General features: G+C 42.8%; 3 protein-coding genes and 1 non-coding gene across 6 annotated transcripts in view; all 4 read right to left on the bottom strand.

The window, feature by feature from the left end:
• snx29 (sorting nexin 29) overlaps positions 1 to 8883 on the bottom strand; it is a 118601-nt gene extending 109718 nt beyond the window's left edge. The window contains exons 1-10 of one of the 3 annotated variants that reach the window (XM_029528334.1): positions 8519 to 8883; positions 7479 to 7543; positions 6565 to 6617; positions 5822 to 5924; positions 3421 to 3601; positions 3205 to 3275; positions 2038 to 2298; positions 766 to 1168; positions 398 to 510; positions 8 to 104 (exon numbers count right to left, since the gene is read on the bottom strand). In XM_029528334.1, the coding sequence (XP_029384194.1) occupies positions 8 to 104; positions 398 to 510; positions 766 to 1168; positions 2038 to 2298; positions 3205 to 3275; positions 3421 to 3601; positions 5822 to 5924; positions 6565 to 6617; position 7479 (1283 nt within the window). In that variant the 5' untranslated portion in view covers positions 7480 to 7543; positions 8519 to 8883. Of the gene's footprint in view, positions 1 to 7; positions 105 to 397; positions 511 to 765; positions 1169 to 2037; positions 2299 to 3204; positions 3276 to 3420; positions 3602 to 3830; positions 3970 to 5821; positions 5947 to 6564; positions 6618 to 7478; positions 7544 to 8518 lie in introns of those variants that run through there. The other 2 variants (XM_029528333.1, XM_029528335.1) reach the window with 2 other exon arrangements.
• A 1050-nt stretch (positions 8884 to 9933) lies between these two features.
• LOC115060277 (transmembrane protein 238-like) lies at positions 9934 to 10915 on the bottom strand. The gene has a single exon (XM_029528155.1). The coding sequence runs from the start codon at positions 10640 to 10642 to the stop codon at positions 10145 to 10147; it is 498 nt and encodes a 165-aa protein (XP_029384015.1). The 5' UTR covers positions 10643 to 10915; the 3' UTR covers positions 9934 to 10144.
• A 788-nt stretch (positions 10916 to 11703) lies between these two features.
• On the bottom strand, positions 11704 to 15122 carry rsl1d1 (ribosomal L1 domain containing 1). Its single transcript, XM_029527991.1, has 9 exons — positions 15039 to 15122; positions 14623 to 14762; positions 14391 to 14529; positions 14130 to 14278; positions 13540 to 13641; positions 13033 to 13126; positions 12647 to 12766; positions 12375 to 12566; positions 11704 to 12237 (listed from the first exon to the last, which is right to left on the bottom strand). Exons 1-9 carry the CDS (start codon positions 15075 to 15077, stop codon positions 12100 to 12102), a joined length of 1113 nt encoding a protein of 370 aa, XP_029383851.1. The 5' UTR covers positions 15078 to 15122; the 3' UTR covers positions 11704 to 12099.
• LOC115060577 (small nucleolar RNA SNORA55) lies at positions 13261 to 13391 on the bottom strand. Its single transcript, XR_003842267.1, has one exon. It is a non-coding gene; the product is annotated as a small nucleolar RNA SNORA55 (small nucleolar RNA).
• Positions 15123 to 15314: the final 192 nt, after the last annotated feature.

The following is a 15314-nucleotide window of genomic DNA, read 5'->3' on the forward strand; positions in this document are numbered from 1 at the left end:
AGCTTACTTAAATGTTAGCTCGGCTCTCCTGCTCTCACGGTTTCCCACCGGCTCCATGGACTCACACTGGGAAGGGAATGCAGCTGTGTCCTCCACAGAGCTCACTGAAAGAAAACGGAAGTGAAAGTGAAGGTTAAGAGTGATGGAGAAAGCCCCTACTTATCGTCTGCTTTTTAACTGATCCCTGCATGAACACATTTGAAACTGTTGTCAGCAACAGTCAAAGGAAATAATGGAAAACTATGAAATTGCTACAATAAAAGCAGGAAGCAGGGATCCGTGCGGGGCTGAAGATGTTGGAGGGATTAAAAACTAATTTGGCACCAGGAGGTGTTTGTAATATGCCACAATCTTCTGTGTGCGCAGTTCTAGCTGCTCTGGTGTGCGTATGTAGTACCTGGTTGAGGGTCTGCAGGGTTCAGGGGGATGAGGATGTCGGAGCTGCTGTGGTTTGTCATCATCTGTAGAGGGCTCCACGTGGACACGCTGGATAGACTTCCCACCACCACCCTACACCAAAAGAAGTTTAATCACTATCAGTTTGGTTGCAGCTTGTTACTGAGCAATCCCTGTCTTTTTCTACAACTCCGCCCTACAGGATTATCTATTGGTTCAGGGAGAATGTCTTTAGCAGATCCAGTTAATCACCTGCAGCAGTTTTGAATTGGACAACTTAACGATCATTACCTGGACAACCTTGACTGTTCCTCAGCCCTGAGCCTCCATTTATCACCACATACACATAGCAGAAATAGTCTGACTCACTGATCGGAGCTGATCCTCTCATCCTCAGGGGTTTGTGCTTTGGGTTTGTAAATCTCCTCCTCTTCCTCCTCCTCCTCATTGTCGATGCTCTTACTGTCAGGCAAAGGAGGTGTAGTCATAGGAGGTGTCCTAGAGGGATGGGGCGACCCCACCCAGCTGACTATGCCCGACTCAGCCAGGCCGTTCTGGGCTGGCGACTGAGAAAAGGCCGGCTCCAAAGGGTCCATCCCTTCTTCCACACTGCTCTGAGCAGGAGCAGTGATGCTCTTCCTCATTGTTCCCATCTTCTGGGTGTCCTCCTCCCCCTCCTCTTCATCTTCCGCCCCTCCATCCAGATCATCATCAAAGGAAATAATGTTGGTGATTTTCTTTTTCCTACGGCGCTCTTTCCTCAGCCCAGATTCTGGATAGAAAAAGTGAACAAAAACTTCAATCTCAATCTTAAATTAAGTGAAACTTAAATTATTTCAGAAATTTAAACTTCCCTAGACCCCTTATGTTCACACAAAGTTTTGTTATAATGACCTCAGCATCAGCAATTTTTTTTCCAATCATTACACTAAAAGTGCATTTCTGCAGTTCATCTGTCTTTTTCAGAGTCAGAAAGCCTGGCTTTGAATTAGAGACTCCATCAGTGAATAATATGAATGGCTCTTTCCACTTTAAGGAGCTGAGACACCATGCTAAGGTGGTGACCCAAGAATTTCATTTACATTAATTTCAGTAGAGAGTTTTACCACCGTACAGTTTAATATCTTGTTCATTTCACTGAGCTGATGACATGGACAGAAAATGGTGAGAGTTTCCCTCGATGGGAGGCACTGGGGCAGAGAGCTAAATGAGGTCAAATAAGGAGGCCAGTATTTGAGTTTATTCATTTCATGGGGGATTTCATTACTGCTGCCACTCTTTACTGCAGATGCCTTGTGTTGAATCTGCATGATTTGTTCTGTCAATGCATTAATTAAACATGCTGAAACTGAGAGCTTGTCTCAGTTTCAGAGTAAATAACAAGGTTCTGTATTTACGAAATATAGAATGTGCCCCTCTTCTGCCTGTCAGAACCAGAGGACCAGGACAGACAAGTCGCTGCATTCAAGGGATGGAGAAATTAACAGTAGCACCACACAATGCAGTGAAATAGTGACACAAGGATGCAATTTAATCAAGCCAGTTTTTTTGCATTTCTTGCTTATGGTGTTGTAGGTTTTTGTTGATGCCGGTCAGTCGCAGCAAAACAAGAGTGTCATATAAAATGCTGCTGTTTCTTACCAGCAGATGTGCTGCGTGGAAGCACAGGCAGTGGGTCTGAGGCACCGTCCCCCCGGGGGGTAAAGCCAGGCACCACAGCCGTGGCCGTGCTGATCTCTCGCAGCAGGCTGCTGACCCCCTGTGTGGACTCCTTCCACAGGCTGCCAATGCCCTGTGTGGACTCTTTGAGGAGGTGGGAGACTGACGAGCCTCCCCCTCGTGTCATCCCACCATTCAAATCGCTGTTGTCGATGTTGATGGCAAACAGTATGGAGTTCAGGCCTATGTGCAGCGTAAAGAGAGAGGCAAGGCAAAACTCATCGAGAATCAGGCCAGGTAAAATCGCATGAAGCTTTTCAACTTCTGCAAAGTGCTTGATAAGTAGTTCATTGAAACACAGTGAGAGTGGTTTACCCAAGATCACCTAGGCTATGTATCTGACCAAGCAGAGGATCAGTGGTAAACAGTCTTAATATTTTAGAGTTTGTGGTCATCAAAGTTGTAGTTTGATGACTAGTTACAAAGTAAGAGTGGTGCCATTAATATTAAAAGGGCTGGGGGTTTCATTTCAGTCAATCCAGCACAGTGAACCACAGCACACAAGAAAAGTGAAAAGTCAGTTAATTTACTGCTTTTGCAGCAGCTATATCTCTGTATAACATATTTAAATTCCAATGAGATTCTAAGCGAGGTTGTAATGCTTATTATACAAAATACCATTTTTGGAGGGACTAGCAAAAAATCCAAAGAAGGTCAAAAATAGCCCGGCCAGAGGAAAGGACATAAATTAAGGGGCATTTCCTGTGTATGGTGGTTAATTATGGCATTTCACCATGTCATAGCGCAGCTCTGTTATCAAACTTGAATTATAATTAATCAATGACTGTAGTATTATGATACGTTTATGCTCATACATTAGCATGTTTGTATGTACATTTTGTCACCATAACATGCTGAAAATGTAAAATATTAACAATGTGCATTTTAGAAAAGTAACCAAACAATGTTAGCATAGCATGCACCATCATGTTGGGCAAAGGATATTTTTTATATAAATGAAGATGATGATAATAATCATAATAAACTGTTCGCATTTTAGAGAACTAACCACACAGTGTTCGAATAACATATAACATCATATTGATGAAGACAATGTCGCATTAGAAAAAGATGCTAACCCAGACTCACCTGCAGCCATAGTGGGCAGCATGCTGGCTCTCTCTTCATCCAGAATGAAGGCCCAGTCTTCATAGTACGTTCTGGAGAACAGGTGAGGAAATAGCATCTCTACTTAAGACAAACTCCGGAGTTTATTTGGCACCGGAAATTACACGCATACGCAAATATGTCAAATGTTTTCTCATCATGTGAAAATGAAACCACAAACACACACACTGTACTTACCCAAGACGTGGGCGGTCAGCCAGCAGTGTGTGCAGGTAGCGCTCCAATGAGTGTTCATTCAGGGCACAGCGCAGCCAAGCACGACCCCGGCCCAGCTCTGACGAAATTTGCCGTAGTGAGTAGAACCGCTGGAGCTCATGGCGGTTCAGATGCTCCTTCACATAAAACCAGAAGGTCAGCTCTGGAGGGAGACAGAGAAGATGGTGAAAAAATGATGAGGGAGGGGTGGGGGGGCTGCAGAGAAAAGCAGATGAAAAGGAAAGAAAGGCAGAATGGTTGAAGGGTTGGAAAGTAAAATGGGATGAAATGAGTAATGGAGAGATGACAGGTCATGGGATGAAGAGAACTCCTGAAAAATAAGTGAAACCAGGTGAGACAAGGGGAGGAGGAAGGAATTTGTTCCATCTCACTTGTGAAAAACAACCATCTCGGCATTCTCTGTGCATCTCTGCTGATGGTCTGCATTCCCTGCCTCTCTCGCTGTTAGACAACAGGTTAAAGGGTGAGTTTGACGGTGGAAAAAACACTTCTGGAGTCTGAAGAGTCAGCACTCCTTCACTGTCTCATTAACAGCCACAGCTCCTTTCACACACCTCCATACTGACTTCTCTCTCCATATCGTCACTGACATCAGAGCTCAGGCAATTGTATTATTCATGACAAAGAGGAAATATAAAAAAATATCAAAAACCTTTGTGAGGGCTTTCCTGTAAAGTTTGCTAAGGTGTGAAACAGTAGCGAATACGAATTAGAATTGGCACATAACCTCAGAACAATATGTTACCATGTCGTCTGCTATTTTGGGATTCATTAATTAGCTCCAAATCCATGAGTGCAGCTACAATCCTTTCTTGTAATGGACTGTGAAATACAGGAAATGTCTGATATGCTAATGGTTATGGGGGGGGTGGAAGCCATTACACAAGTCATGCATTTCTCCCACAACACAGAATTAATAACCACAAGCTTCTTCAGTATAACACAGTAGAAACTATTTAGCAAAATGTGAAACCGAAGTCTCCCGAGCAGCAGAATGCTCTTTGTAATGGCTGCGAATAAAACTCAGACAGTTGGTTTTCTCACTGGGATAGCACAGAGCTGTGATCCCAAGTCCAGGCTGCTTGTACACCAGTGGCTTCTTCTGTAGTTGCCAGGGGTTATTTAAAAAGCTGGAGGAGCTCCGTGATTAAAAAGAGATTATGATCTAATTAAAACAAAAAAAATAAACATTCAGTCAAATAAAACAGCTGAGAAGGAAGAAAGAGTTGGAGTTCGTTCAGACTGTCAAATCATCCAGATTATGGATTACAACTACTTTGATGACTGATTATGGATTACAACTACTTTGATGACTGAGGCCAGGGGCACACAAGAGTTGAACGAGTCAGTCATTTTGAAAGGGCCAAAAAAAAAAACCTCTAAGATAACAAAATCAGATAAAAGTAATAATTAATGGATGACACATCCAGTTTCTGCCACAGTGAGTGGTACTGGGACACACAAACCCTGTTTAACACTGACGGTTCAACTGCAAGGAAAAATGCACTTCAACATCCTTCATTATACCTGTTTTATATCAGTTAGAGTTAAATAACATCCATTTCAAAATCATTCCTAATTTACACATTTGACAAAAGCCAAAAATGCTTCAATGGGCCATCTAAAGTGGGGTTGAGGCACTTTTGGAGTCAAACAAGCAAATAAAACAATTGCTGTGATGTTTCCTCAAACAGCAGTCAGGAGCAAAAAATAATGCTTCAGTGGACACTAGATACATATTACACACTATGTGTGTTATACGGAAACAACTGAAGTTGTTTTAGGGGCTGGAATATTCCAGTTTGATTCTTTTGTGCCAACTATGATTTCATGTCCCTGTAGTTGGGCATGCACTGGGCAGTTTGGGATCTTGACTGGAATTCAAAATAAGCTGTTGTGAGTTCAACAGCACATAAAAACAATGCAAGCATTTATAATGACAAACTAATTGGTATAATTAAGCTTGTATACTTTTTAGGAGAGTAGAGCCACAGCATGTGTGTGTGTGTGTGTGTGTGTGTGTGTGTGCGTGCAGCCACTCCAGGCTGAGACAGAGACAAAGAGCTATGAAGACCAGACAGGGAAACGCAGCAGAGAGAATCTAACACTATTAACAGGGTTGTGTGCACAAGCACGCAGTTATGCTGCAGCTCTGAGCTTCCTACTGACACATCTACATCCTCCAACACTTAGTCACTCAAATAACAAGCCAAGCTACCCCAGAGCAAGGGTATAACTTTCTCATGTCTCCTTTTTCCAAGGCAAAGGCGGATGTCAGGTTTGTGCCCTGATGTTCAACTTTAGAGTGTAACAGAGCGTGTCTCCTCAGACAGCAAATCAAACAGCCAGTTAAATGTCATACCTGCTTCGACCTTGCTGCTGAAGCCCGCAGCCTGTTTGAGAGCAGCTGCAGTCAGGGCCAGACCTCTGCTTTTCCTCAGGCCATGCTGTAGCACCGCTTCAAACTGGGCACACAGACAGATCACTCTGCAGGGACAAAGGCAGGTCACAGCGAGGGAGGGTGGGGTGGGGGTCAGTACATGTACAAGGCATTACAGGAGTATCTACTCTAATCCTGAGCGTTTCAAAGCCAGATAAAATTCAACCTTAGGTACAGTCGTGTATTTAGAGATGGAGTTTGTCCATCGGGCATGCAGGATATAATCATTAAAAGTTTTTGGCTCCAGGGCAGAACTACTTCAACCTTGAAAGGTAATTAATGCTCAAACGCAGAGGTTACAACCTGAATATGAGCTCGAAAAAGAATAGAATATGAAAAATTGATGATGAAGATGATGAATCACTGTTGCATGATGAAACACGCACCAATTCCCTTCACAAAATTTCACAAAGTATAAAAAGAAGGCAGTTTCATCATTGCTTAAATGCGACAAAACGTGGCAATTCATCTTGACATTAGTTTTGTTGTGAGGAAAGCGATCCTCAAACAGAGCATGTTGCCAGGCCAGAGGTGCCTTAAGCATGTAGGAGCAGGAGCAGGAGCACTACAGTACCAAGTGACCTGGATCTAAGCAAACCGTCTTGGGTACTGAATAGAAACACACATAACAACAAAATGTCTTGGCGACAAGCTGTTTCTTTTACCTGCTGTCTGAGTCTGTGGCAATCTCCTTTCTTCCTCCAAAGCGAATTTGGCACTGGAAAGATACAAAGGGAAAGATAACAGCTGCCTTCTCTCTTGAAACCACACTCCAGCACACAATGAGCTCATGTCTAACAGTAGCCACAAAACAGACACTGGATTTGGTTGGCATACATTCGTACAATAACCCAAACTCACAGAGCAGCAATTTTGCTCGTGGCTAAAAATCTGATCTCAACCAGATAAAATTATTGCTGCTGTGGATTTGTTTCCACTCATCTACAGAAAAAGTTACTTCCCTTTAAGCCTGTGCACAGGCATTGTGACATCAAGGAAAAGGTGTGCAGGTTTATTAAATGTCACTAATGTTTGGAAGTAATGCTTTGGTCTTCACTCATAATTTAAGACGTGAACAGACCAGTGCTGATACTGTACAGACACTGCCTTTCCCTCCATCTATGGGCCATAGCATCTGCTGTGACAAAGCTTCAGGACTAAAGCACATTCTGCAGAATATGGCTCTTTGCTTTTGGCAAAGCACACTATCTAATGTATCTAATGTTTGCAGGGCTTTTAACACCTGACGTTTGTTTTTAGTTCTTCTAACATGTTTTGTGGCTTCAGAGCACGTAAGGGAACTAAAAATCTCCATTTCCTTGTTCTAGCAAACAACATCACAACAAGCACTTCATAGTTCAGATGTGAACACATGCCATGCAAACAAAGAATTAACTTTATTATCATTATAGCGTCTACAGCATTCCCAGTGTGTTCAATTCTAAACATCCATGGACAGAAACTGACAGATCTGATATCCATGCAGTATCTGAAACTTCCTCCCAGTCCAGCTTCTGTAGCCTGAATTTGGCTGCTGGTCTCCTGTAATTTTACGGGGCTCTACTCAGCGGTGACTCACTTGCTTGACAGCATCCAGCAGCCTCTCCAGGAGGTGTTGTCTCTTGGTATCACTCTGCTGAGTGCCTGCAGAAGTGACAACAAACAAAGGAAACGACCCAAACACAGTTCAATGATTGGATCAGGAAAATCCCTGTTATTTCCCAGTCATGTCTTCATATTGTGTTGATTCAGCATGTCCGAAAGAGGAGAGGAGCAGTTTCCCTTCGGTTTGAATTGAGAGTCAATTTACCCTCCAGATGAAATAAATTATTCGGTTATTGCTACAGCATTTAGACTTTTGTTTATCAGTAAATGAGTACAATGAAAATGTACATTCGACTGTACTCCTGCAATATTGCTCCTTTCATTCATGCAAATCTTTGGGAAACAAAAATCTCTGCGGAAAGAGTGCAGAACATTTATCATTATATGAACAAAAATATGTCAGCAATGTTTATTATGTATAATGTACAATTCATTCATCACAATTATTATAACCAATTCTGTTCTGATCATCTTGTTTTTTTGACAAAAAAGTACAAATACTAATAATCATACTGTCACAATGTTGCACTGGCAAATGTATCCGATCCATATCAACACTATTAATTAAAATTAAAAATGATTAACCAGGAGTTTTCAGCTTCTTAAAAAGCCGTCTTATCCCGGCTGGTTTGCTCAAAGGCACCTGAGCAGCTGAGGAGTCACAGGACCCTGCAGTTACAGTGCCTTGTCATGAGGAAACCCCCCCCCCCCCCCCATCACCTGATGTCCACTTCAAGTTCACCTGCAACACCTCCCTGTTTCTGTGGTGGGGCAGCATCAGCAGATTAACAGTTCAAAACCTCAGAAAGTGAATTTGAGTGAAGTGAAGTCCATCTGATCATGTATAACACCCACTGGATGTTAACATGGTGGTGATGGGGATGGGGGTTCAACTTTAAACCAGTCAGCACAAATCTCTGAGTGAGCATAAACAACTTAGTGAATGGACGGTTGAACATTTTTTGCTTTTGCAGCAGAGAGCCAAACACCGAGGAGTGAAACAAGCCGACTCACCGTTCATCCTGACAGCCGGGCAGCGGTGCCAGTCACATCCAAACTAAACACCTTCCCTCCGGTTAAACTCATCCATTTGTGGCGCTCTAATTCACAGAGAGCACCGGCCGGCCCTGCGCCGGCGCCATGCTGCCTCTGCGGCCGAGCTGGATCCACCCGACGGCGGCGTGGGGACTGACGCTGAGCCGGTGAACGGAGAGGCCTGTCGGGGAGTCTAACACTCTCTGACATGGAAGAGTTACACAACAAACACAAATGTACGCTTGAAGTGTCCCGGGAGAAAAGAGGAAGGTGGTTTCAGCGCCATGAAAGCGCCTGTGGAGGACACAGACAGACTGTTTCAGTTTGCAGCCTGTGACACTGCGAAAAAGGGGAAACGGACTGAGCCCGACTGCAGGTCACATGACAAAACATACAGCAGTCATATGACGCCCGGCACTCAGGGAGTTGTAGTCTTTTGTAAAGGTGCTAAGAAACTACAAAGGTGGTATTTTCATACAGAGGTGGATGCGCGGAGGGTGAATTTAACTCTCAAATGTGGATTTATTTGTATTCGTGCAGAGTGATCCAGAAACATGGAACCACCTGGGGTGGGTTGTTTGTTTTTCAGAAAAGAAAATGTACGTAACATTTCTGAAAATATAACTAAGGTTTTGTTTGAATTAGTTGAAAGACAGATTTAGTATTTAGCATTGAGCATTGGGCTTTCAGGCTTTCAGATACTTCACTTTATCTCAATTATTTTATAATCTTCTACAACCTGGATTGATCAAGAGAATGAATCCAAATCCAAATTATGACCATAAAATCTTATCATTATTGCTGCTGCCATCAGGCTCAAGTTTGTGCACATGAATAAAACATCTCTGAAAAGATTGAATCTCTTTTTTTTTTTAAATTGTACTAAATAGCGATACATTTATTTATTAATGGATTTAAAAGTCTGTAGGCTAGACTGTAAAATATTTATTAAATGATGAATGATTCAACAACATTAACCTAGACTGTTTAATCAAATATGTGTTTTCTCTCGGGGTTTAGGCCATTGTTTAAGGATAAGTGTGTGTGTGTGCTGTCCTGAAGACACCATTTTCACTTCCTTTGCAGAATAGGAAGATTTATTTGTATTTCCCTGAAATTTCAGTCTTGGCTCTCCCAGCAGAAATGAGAAATGACATAACTATTATTGTGAAAGCCAATCATGGTTTCCGAATGCATTCACAATGTATTACCACAATACAGGACTGGAAGCCTCTGAGAGCAGTTCAGTTACAGTAAACTGAGTTACAGCTGAGGCTTATGAAGTTCAGATTTACCTGTTCACAAAATAAATAAGTAAAAACTGTCCCCCCTGTTCAAAATCTGTGAATCAACAGAACAGGTCGAATAACAAAAGCAGTGACAGATTACAAAGTTATGATCTCTAAATCAGTGTCAGTGGCCTCACTGAGATGGTGTGCAAAGTTTACCTCTTATCAGTTAGATAAGAACATGTGGATTTTATCTCAACAACACTCCAGTGTTGTCTAATCATTACTGGTGCATGTTAACGGAGGAAGTGCAGAATTCCTTTGAACAGACAAGCAAATGGAAAGAATGTAAAGATCCAGCGTCCCTTGGTGTTATTTACATGGACAGGTTCATATTGACAGTCTCACTTTCAAACTCTTTGGATGAGGAGGGGATGACGGTGTCATATATAGTGAAGAGAGACATCTCTGTGGCAGCATTTGAAGGCTTGGTGTTTTCTTCTATGCGGGGCATGCCATTCTTTCTGAAAGAGTTCCTGATCCTGTTCGAGACACGGCTGGACATCTGCCTCACAACCTGGCTGAGTTTCCGGTTCTTCGGCTTGATCAGGCCCACATCGTCCTCCAGTTCCTCCGTTGGGACGTCGATGTTCCCCGAATACCAGAAAACCCACCAGATGAGGCTGAGGAAGATGATGATGGCCCCAGCGTAGATGAACAAATCATGAATGACCAACCCTCCAAACACCCCCACCATCATAATGAAGACACCGAGTATGTCGTGGGCCACTGCGAACCAGAATGAGCACTTGCAACGGCCAACTCCTCCATACCTCCGCTCCAAGACTGGCTCGACCTGTACAGATGTTGACATGGTGGCAGCTGAGATCCCTCGACTACGGATCCGGATGCGGAAAGACAGGTCTACAGCAGCAGGTGCAGGCAGATGCACCGCCAGGACAGTGAGGTGTAATTTGGCACTGACTGACTGCAACAATCTGCTGTGAGACTGGTCAAAGTACAGTGAACACAGGTGGTTATCAGGAAGAACAACACAGGCTTTGTGACTGTGTTGGAGGTTTCAAAATAAACTCTGACATCACTGACAAAAATAGAATTTCCACCTTCATCACATACAATCGTGTACATTTTCTGGTCAGACTGCTTGGCTGAAGCGCTTCCGCCTCTGCTTCTCCTTTAGGATGGGGATCCACACCAGCCCCATCACTACAAACATCAGCCCTATTGACAGACAGGCCGAGGCCACAGAGGTCGAGGCTTCAGTCACCCCCCATGACTGGAGCAGGGAGAGGAGTCCGCCTGCAGCAGACATCAGTGATCCCATTACCATTACTATGATGGGCTTGTGGAGGTAGGCCATGCCTCGTGCCACTGCAGAGTAACGGTCTGGGCACGGGCCTCCAGAGTCATCAGAATATAAGCGCTCTCCATTTACTTCCATCGTGGCTTCAGTCTTTTTACTCTTCAGTTTCTCCCCTCTCAGAGCCTTCAAGTCGTGAATAAAATAGGCACCAGAGCATCCATAGCTTCCCAATGTTCTTCTGTCTGTATTTGGTTCTCCTCTTTGATCAGTCTGTGCCTGAAATCATCCCAACAGTCACATGAAAGAGTGATATCTCTGTGAGCAGAAAGTCAATGCAGCTTTTTGTCTCCAGCCCAGTAACCCGTGAACACACTGTAATTCCAGATGGCCCAGCACACCCACGCAGCAGAGGATGGGCTCTAATGAATATGAAGACAGACCCAGCCCACCTGTTAACAATATCATCACAACCGATTGGCTGGCTACATGATCATCTTGTTACAGTATACTTCCAACACACCTGATGTGAAAATGCAGGAGAATTCCTGTTCTCATGTCACTTCTTTACTTGTGGATATATGATTTTTATGAAAATTTTATGAAAACCTTGTTCGATCACCTGCCTATAACTCCCTGCAATAACTCAATCTGCTGCAGCTTTGAATAATCTAAAATGCTCTTTGAATCATCTCTTCCACCGTCACAAATATGAGGAAAGTCTGACTGGTGGACTGCAAGTTAAGGCAGGGGATAAAATTTTATGTTTGTGATGCCAAAATGATCAACTTCAATATGTTGTTCACAAAGATGTAATATATGAACTCTACAAAAAAAGATTCATTTTGCAAAACATTTAGAAAACAGGTCATGGCCAAGGATAATTTTAGATAAAGTTTATATTCTCCATCACTCAGGCAGAAAAGACAAAATGAATATATTGAGTATTCTATGAACAATATGCACCTGTATAATGTGTCTAATGTCCAGGTGAGAAGCTAAGTGGAGACTCATTTCACTTTTGGCACCTTTCTCTTTACTTTGGACTCAATTGTTCCAGCTTTCTTTGTCAGTTTGCTCTGAGCTCTTGTTCCTTTTTTCACTGCAGCAGGTTTGGGTGCCTTCTCCAGCTGCTTTTTTGGCCGTTTCTGCAAGAAACAGAGGAAATGAGTGTCTGAAATCCACCTAATTCGAAAAACAAATCCGCCCACATATTCATAAAAGTCAGTTCAAAACAATGAAACGCAGTTCTGTTATAAATCTAGCAACTATGAGCCGTACTGACCTCCAGTTTAGGCTTTTTGCTTGGTGTTTCTATGGGAATCAGCTGTGGGATTTCTTCCTCTTCCTTGTCCTCTTTTACGTTCTCTTTCACGTTCTCTTTCACGTTCTCTTTCACTCCCTTCTCTGCGGGGGTGTCTGTTGCTTTTGTGCCCTTTCTCTGTTTTTTGTTTCCTTTCTTTTTGGTTGCTTTTTTCTGAAATTTACACACAAGCTGGTTATTGCAATAAATCTGGCTTGAACACAAGAAAGATTTGAGGACAGACTTGTTCTTACCTTTTCCTTGGGCTTTTTGGTCTGCTTCACTTGGCTGAGGTGGGTCAGGTCTGAGGTGTAGATAGGCAGGGCTACTGACGTTTGACTTTTTATGTGGATAATCTTAATCACTGGTCCTTTCTGAAAAGGACAGAATAGTTCAGTCAAAGCCTGCTAAAAGTGAGTAGCTCTGGATCTTGAGTAGTTGGGACCATAGGAGCAAACTGAAACCTGAGCAGGAGGCTGCCAACTCGACTTTCAACTGGATGGAATATTTACTAGCTGTCAATAATTTTTCTCATTTCCTGTCACTTGCCACTGTACACGTCAAATATCTGGTTATCTGAATAAAAATGGTAATAGGTTGAACTAATAACGGTTTAAGGGGAATGAGCTGCAATGCTCACCATTCTTAATTTGGCCACCACCGTTTTCACAGCAGCCTCAATGTTTTCTGTAACCTCATCTGCAGTCATGCTGGAGGGGCCAACACGAGCCATACTACAACACAGAAACACATACCTAAATCACACAGGGTAAAAACGACAATCTCGACAGTCTGGATGGCACAAGTAATTAAATGAATACAAGAAGCAGACTTATTTTTGTATTTGGTGTGAGATTGACATCAAATATTTTGTATCAAAGTTGTAGAGACGGGCTCCACAGGAAGAGGAGGGCCATCTGGATTTACATTGAGTCTCTATGGCACCAGCATTAACCGTATCAAACACTGAACAGAAATGACAGGGTTGCTGTAAGGTGCTTTTGCATTAACTGAAAGACAACAATTTAGCATTCATACTACTTCAAATCTTCGATTTGGCTCCTTGTTGAAGCAAAGAATGGTCTCACAAAGAGCTAAATTAATTTTTTTCATCATTAAGGATATAGAGAAGTGGAACGAGTCTCACCAGCAGCAGCCTTTGTTGGTGACCTTCAGGCTGGTGCCCTGGATGACACTGTGGATTTCTCTGGCCAGATTTTTGCTCTGCAGGTTGACACACAGTGGCTCCCTGGCACAGAAACAGGGTATGAACAGAGCAGCTGAAGTTACAGAACAACAATAATACACACAAACATATGTACAGTATAAAAAGACGTGTAAACGAACTTGCTAAACTGGGGAGCGGGATTTAATGCTTTTTACTGCCCTATCTCACTAAGATGTGAGATTTTCACAATTTAGTAATTAAACAATAGGACATTCCCATTGCATCTCATTTTCTATTAACGGACAATGAGAGTTGGTTTGCAAAAAGCTGTTAACCAATTTATGCTCTGTGTTTTATTCAATATAAATATTGATTGCTTTAATATTTTTTTCTCATGTACTTTGCATTGGGCAGCATTTTCTGCAACAGTCAAAGCCAAAGTAAGAAAAAAATGCATAAAGTATCACACCATACACAGTTTATTTAGAAGAAAAAATATTTAACAAAGAACAACACTCAGAAGAGCAGAAACACTCAGACTATGACAACACAGACGGGGCAGCTCTTACTTTTTCCTTTCGTAGAAATGTTTTCCGAGATGGGATGGCAGCAGGCGCCGGACGCGGTCGTCAGAAATAAACATGTCAAAGTTCCCGAGCAGGCGGCGCTTAGCTTCATACGGTTTATACTCTGTCTTCAGGACTTTGTAGGGAATAATCTGCCGAAAATACAGATTTTAGAGGTTAGATTATGCTGAGCAATACGTTTGCTTCTCTGCGAGGACTCCGGAGAGAATCTAATGAAAAGGCGTAATTGTGATTGGCAGGTACCTCAGATACGTTTTTGACACCCTTCTCCACCAGTAGCTTCTTATAAAACCTCTGGGTCTGCTCTGAGGTCATGTTGGGCTCATCTCTGGTGAATAGGCAGACCTCTTCTGTGTCCGTCCGTTGGCCATGGGGCAAGGGACTGAGGGTGGAAAGTAAAATCTTAGTTTCTGGAATGATTTGAGATAATTTTAAAACTAAGAAGCAGGTGGAGCTTCGTGTGTGAAGGACTCACATGCGGATGGTCTGCGCTTTTTTGGGTATCTTCCAGAGGGTGAACAGCAGGCTGATATACTGAGTATCGTCCAGCAGCAGAGACTCGCGGGTTGATTTTGTTTTCAGGAAGGCCTGCAGAGCCTGAACGGCCTTCTTCACCTGTCGGAGACATTTATTTGTTTACTTTGATACAAAACATCAGTCAAATCACTCATTGTCTCCACTCCTACTGGGCTACTGCGATTAGCTTTCCGGCTAAGCCTCTCTGTAGGCAAACACGCAAGCTAATGCTAACTAGCTTCATGGCTGCTGCTGGTTCATTACAATAAAGTAATCAGTCACGTCAACTTCTGCCAACCGCCGTGATATTTGTGACGAATTCAAACGCACCACAGCATCAAAATGACTTATTTTCATATTTTAAGATATTTTTACCTGCGCTCGGTCTAACACAGCTTCTGTTTTATCCGCCATGCTGCCTGTTTCACGTGTGGCCCACAGTCGCGCATGCGCACTTGGTATAGGCAACGTCATACAATACAATAAAACTTTATTTGCACTGAAGAGTCACGAACATCCGGGAACTGTAGTGTATGTTTCCTTTTAAGCTTCAAACTTACAAATTGTCTAGTTAAGGACCTGCACAGCAACGACCAAAGTCTAATGCAGATTTCCTATTTTTCTTACATCGTTTGATAAATGTAATACGGA

The sequence above is a fragment of the Echeneis naucrates genome, chromosome 19, assembly GCF_900963305.1.
Source record: "Echeneis naucrates chromosome 19, fEcheNa1.1, whole genome shotgun sequence".
Classification (NCBI taxonomy): Eukaryota; Metazoa; Chordata; class Actinopteri; order Carangiformes; family Echeneidae; genus Echeneis; species Echeneis naucrates.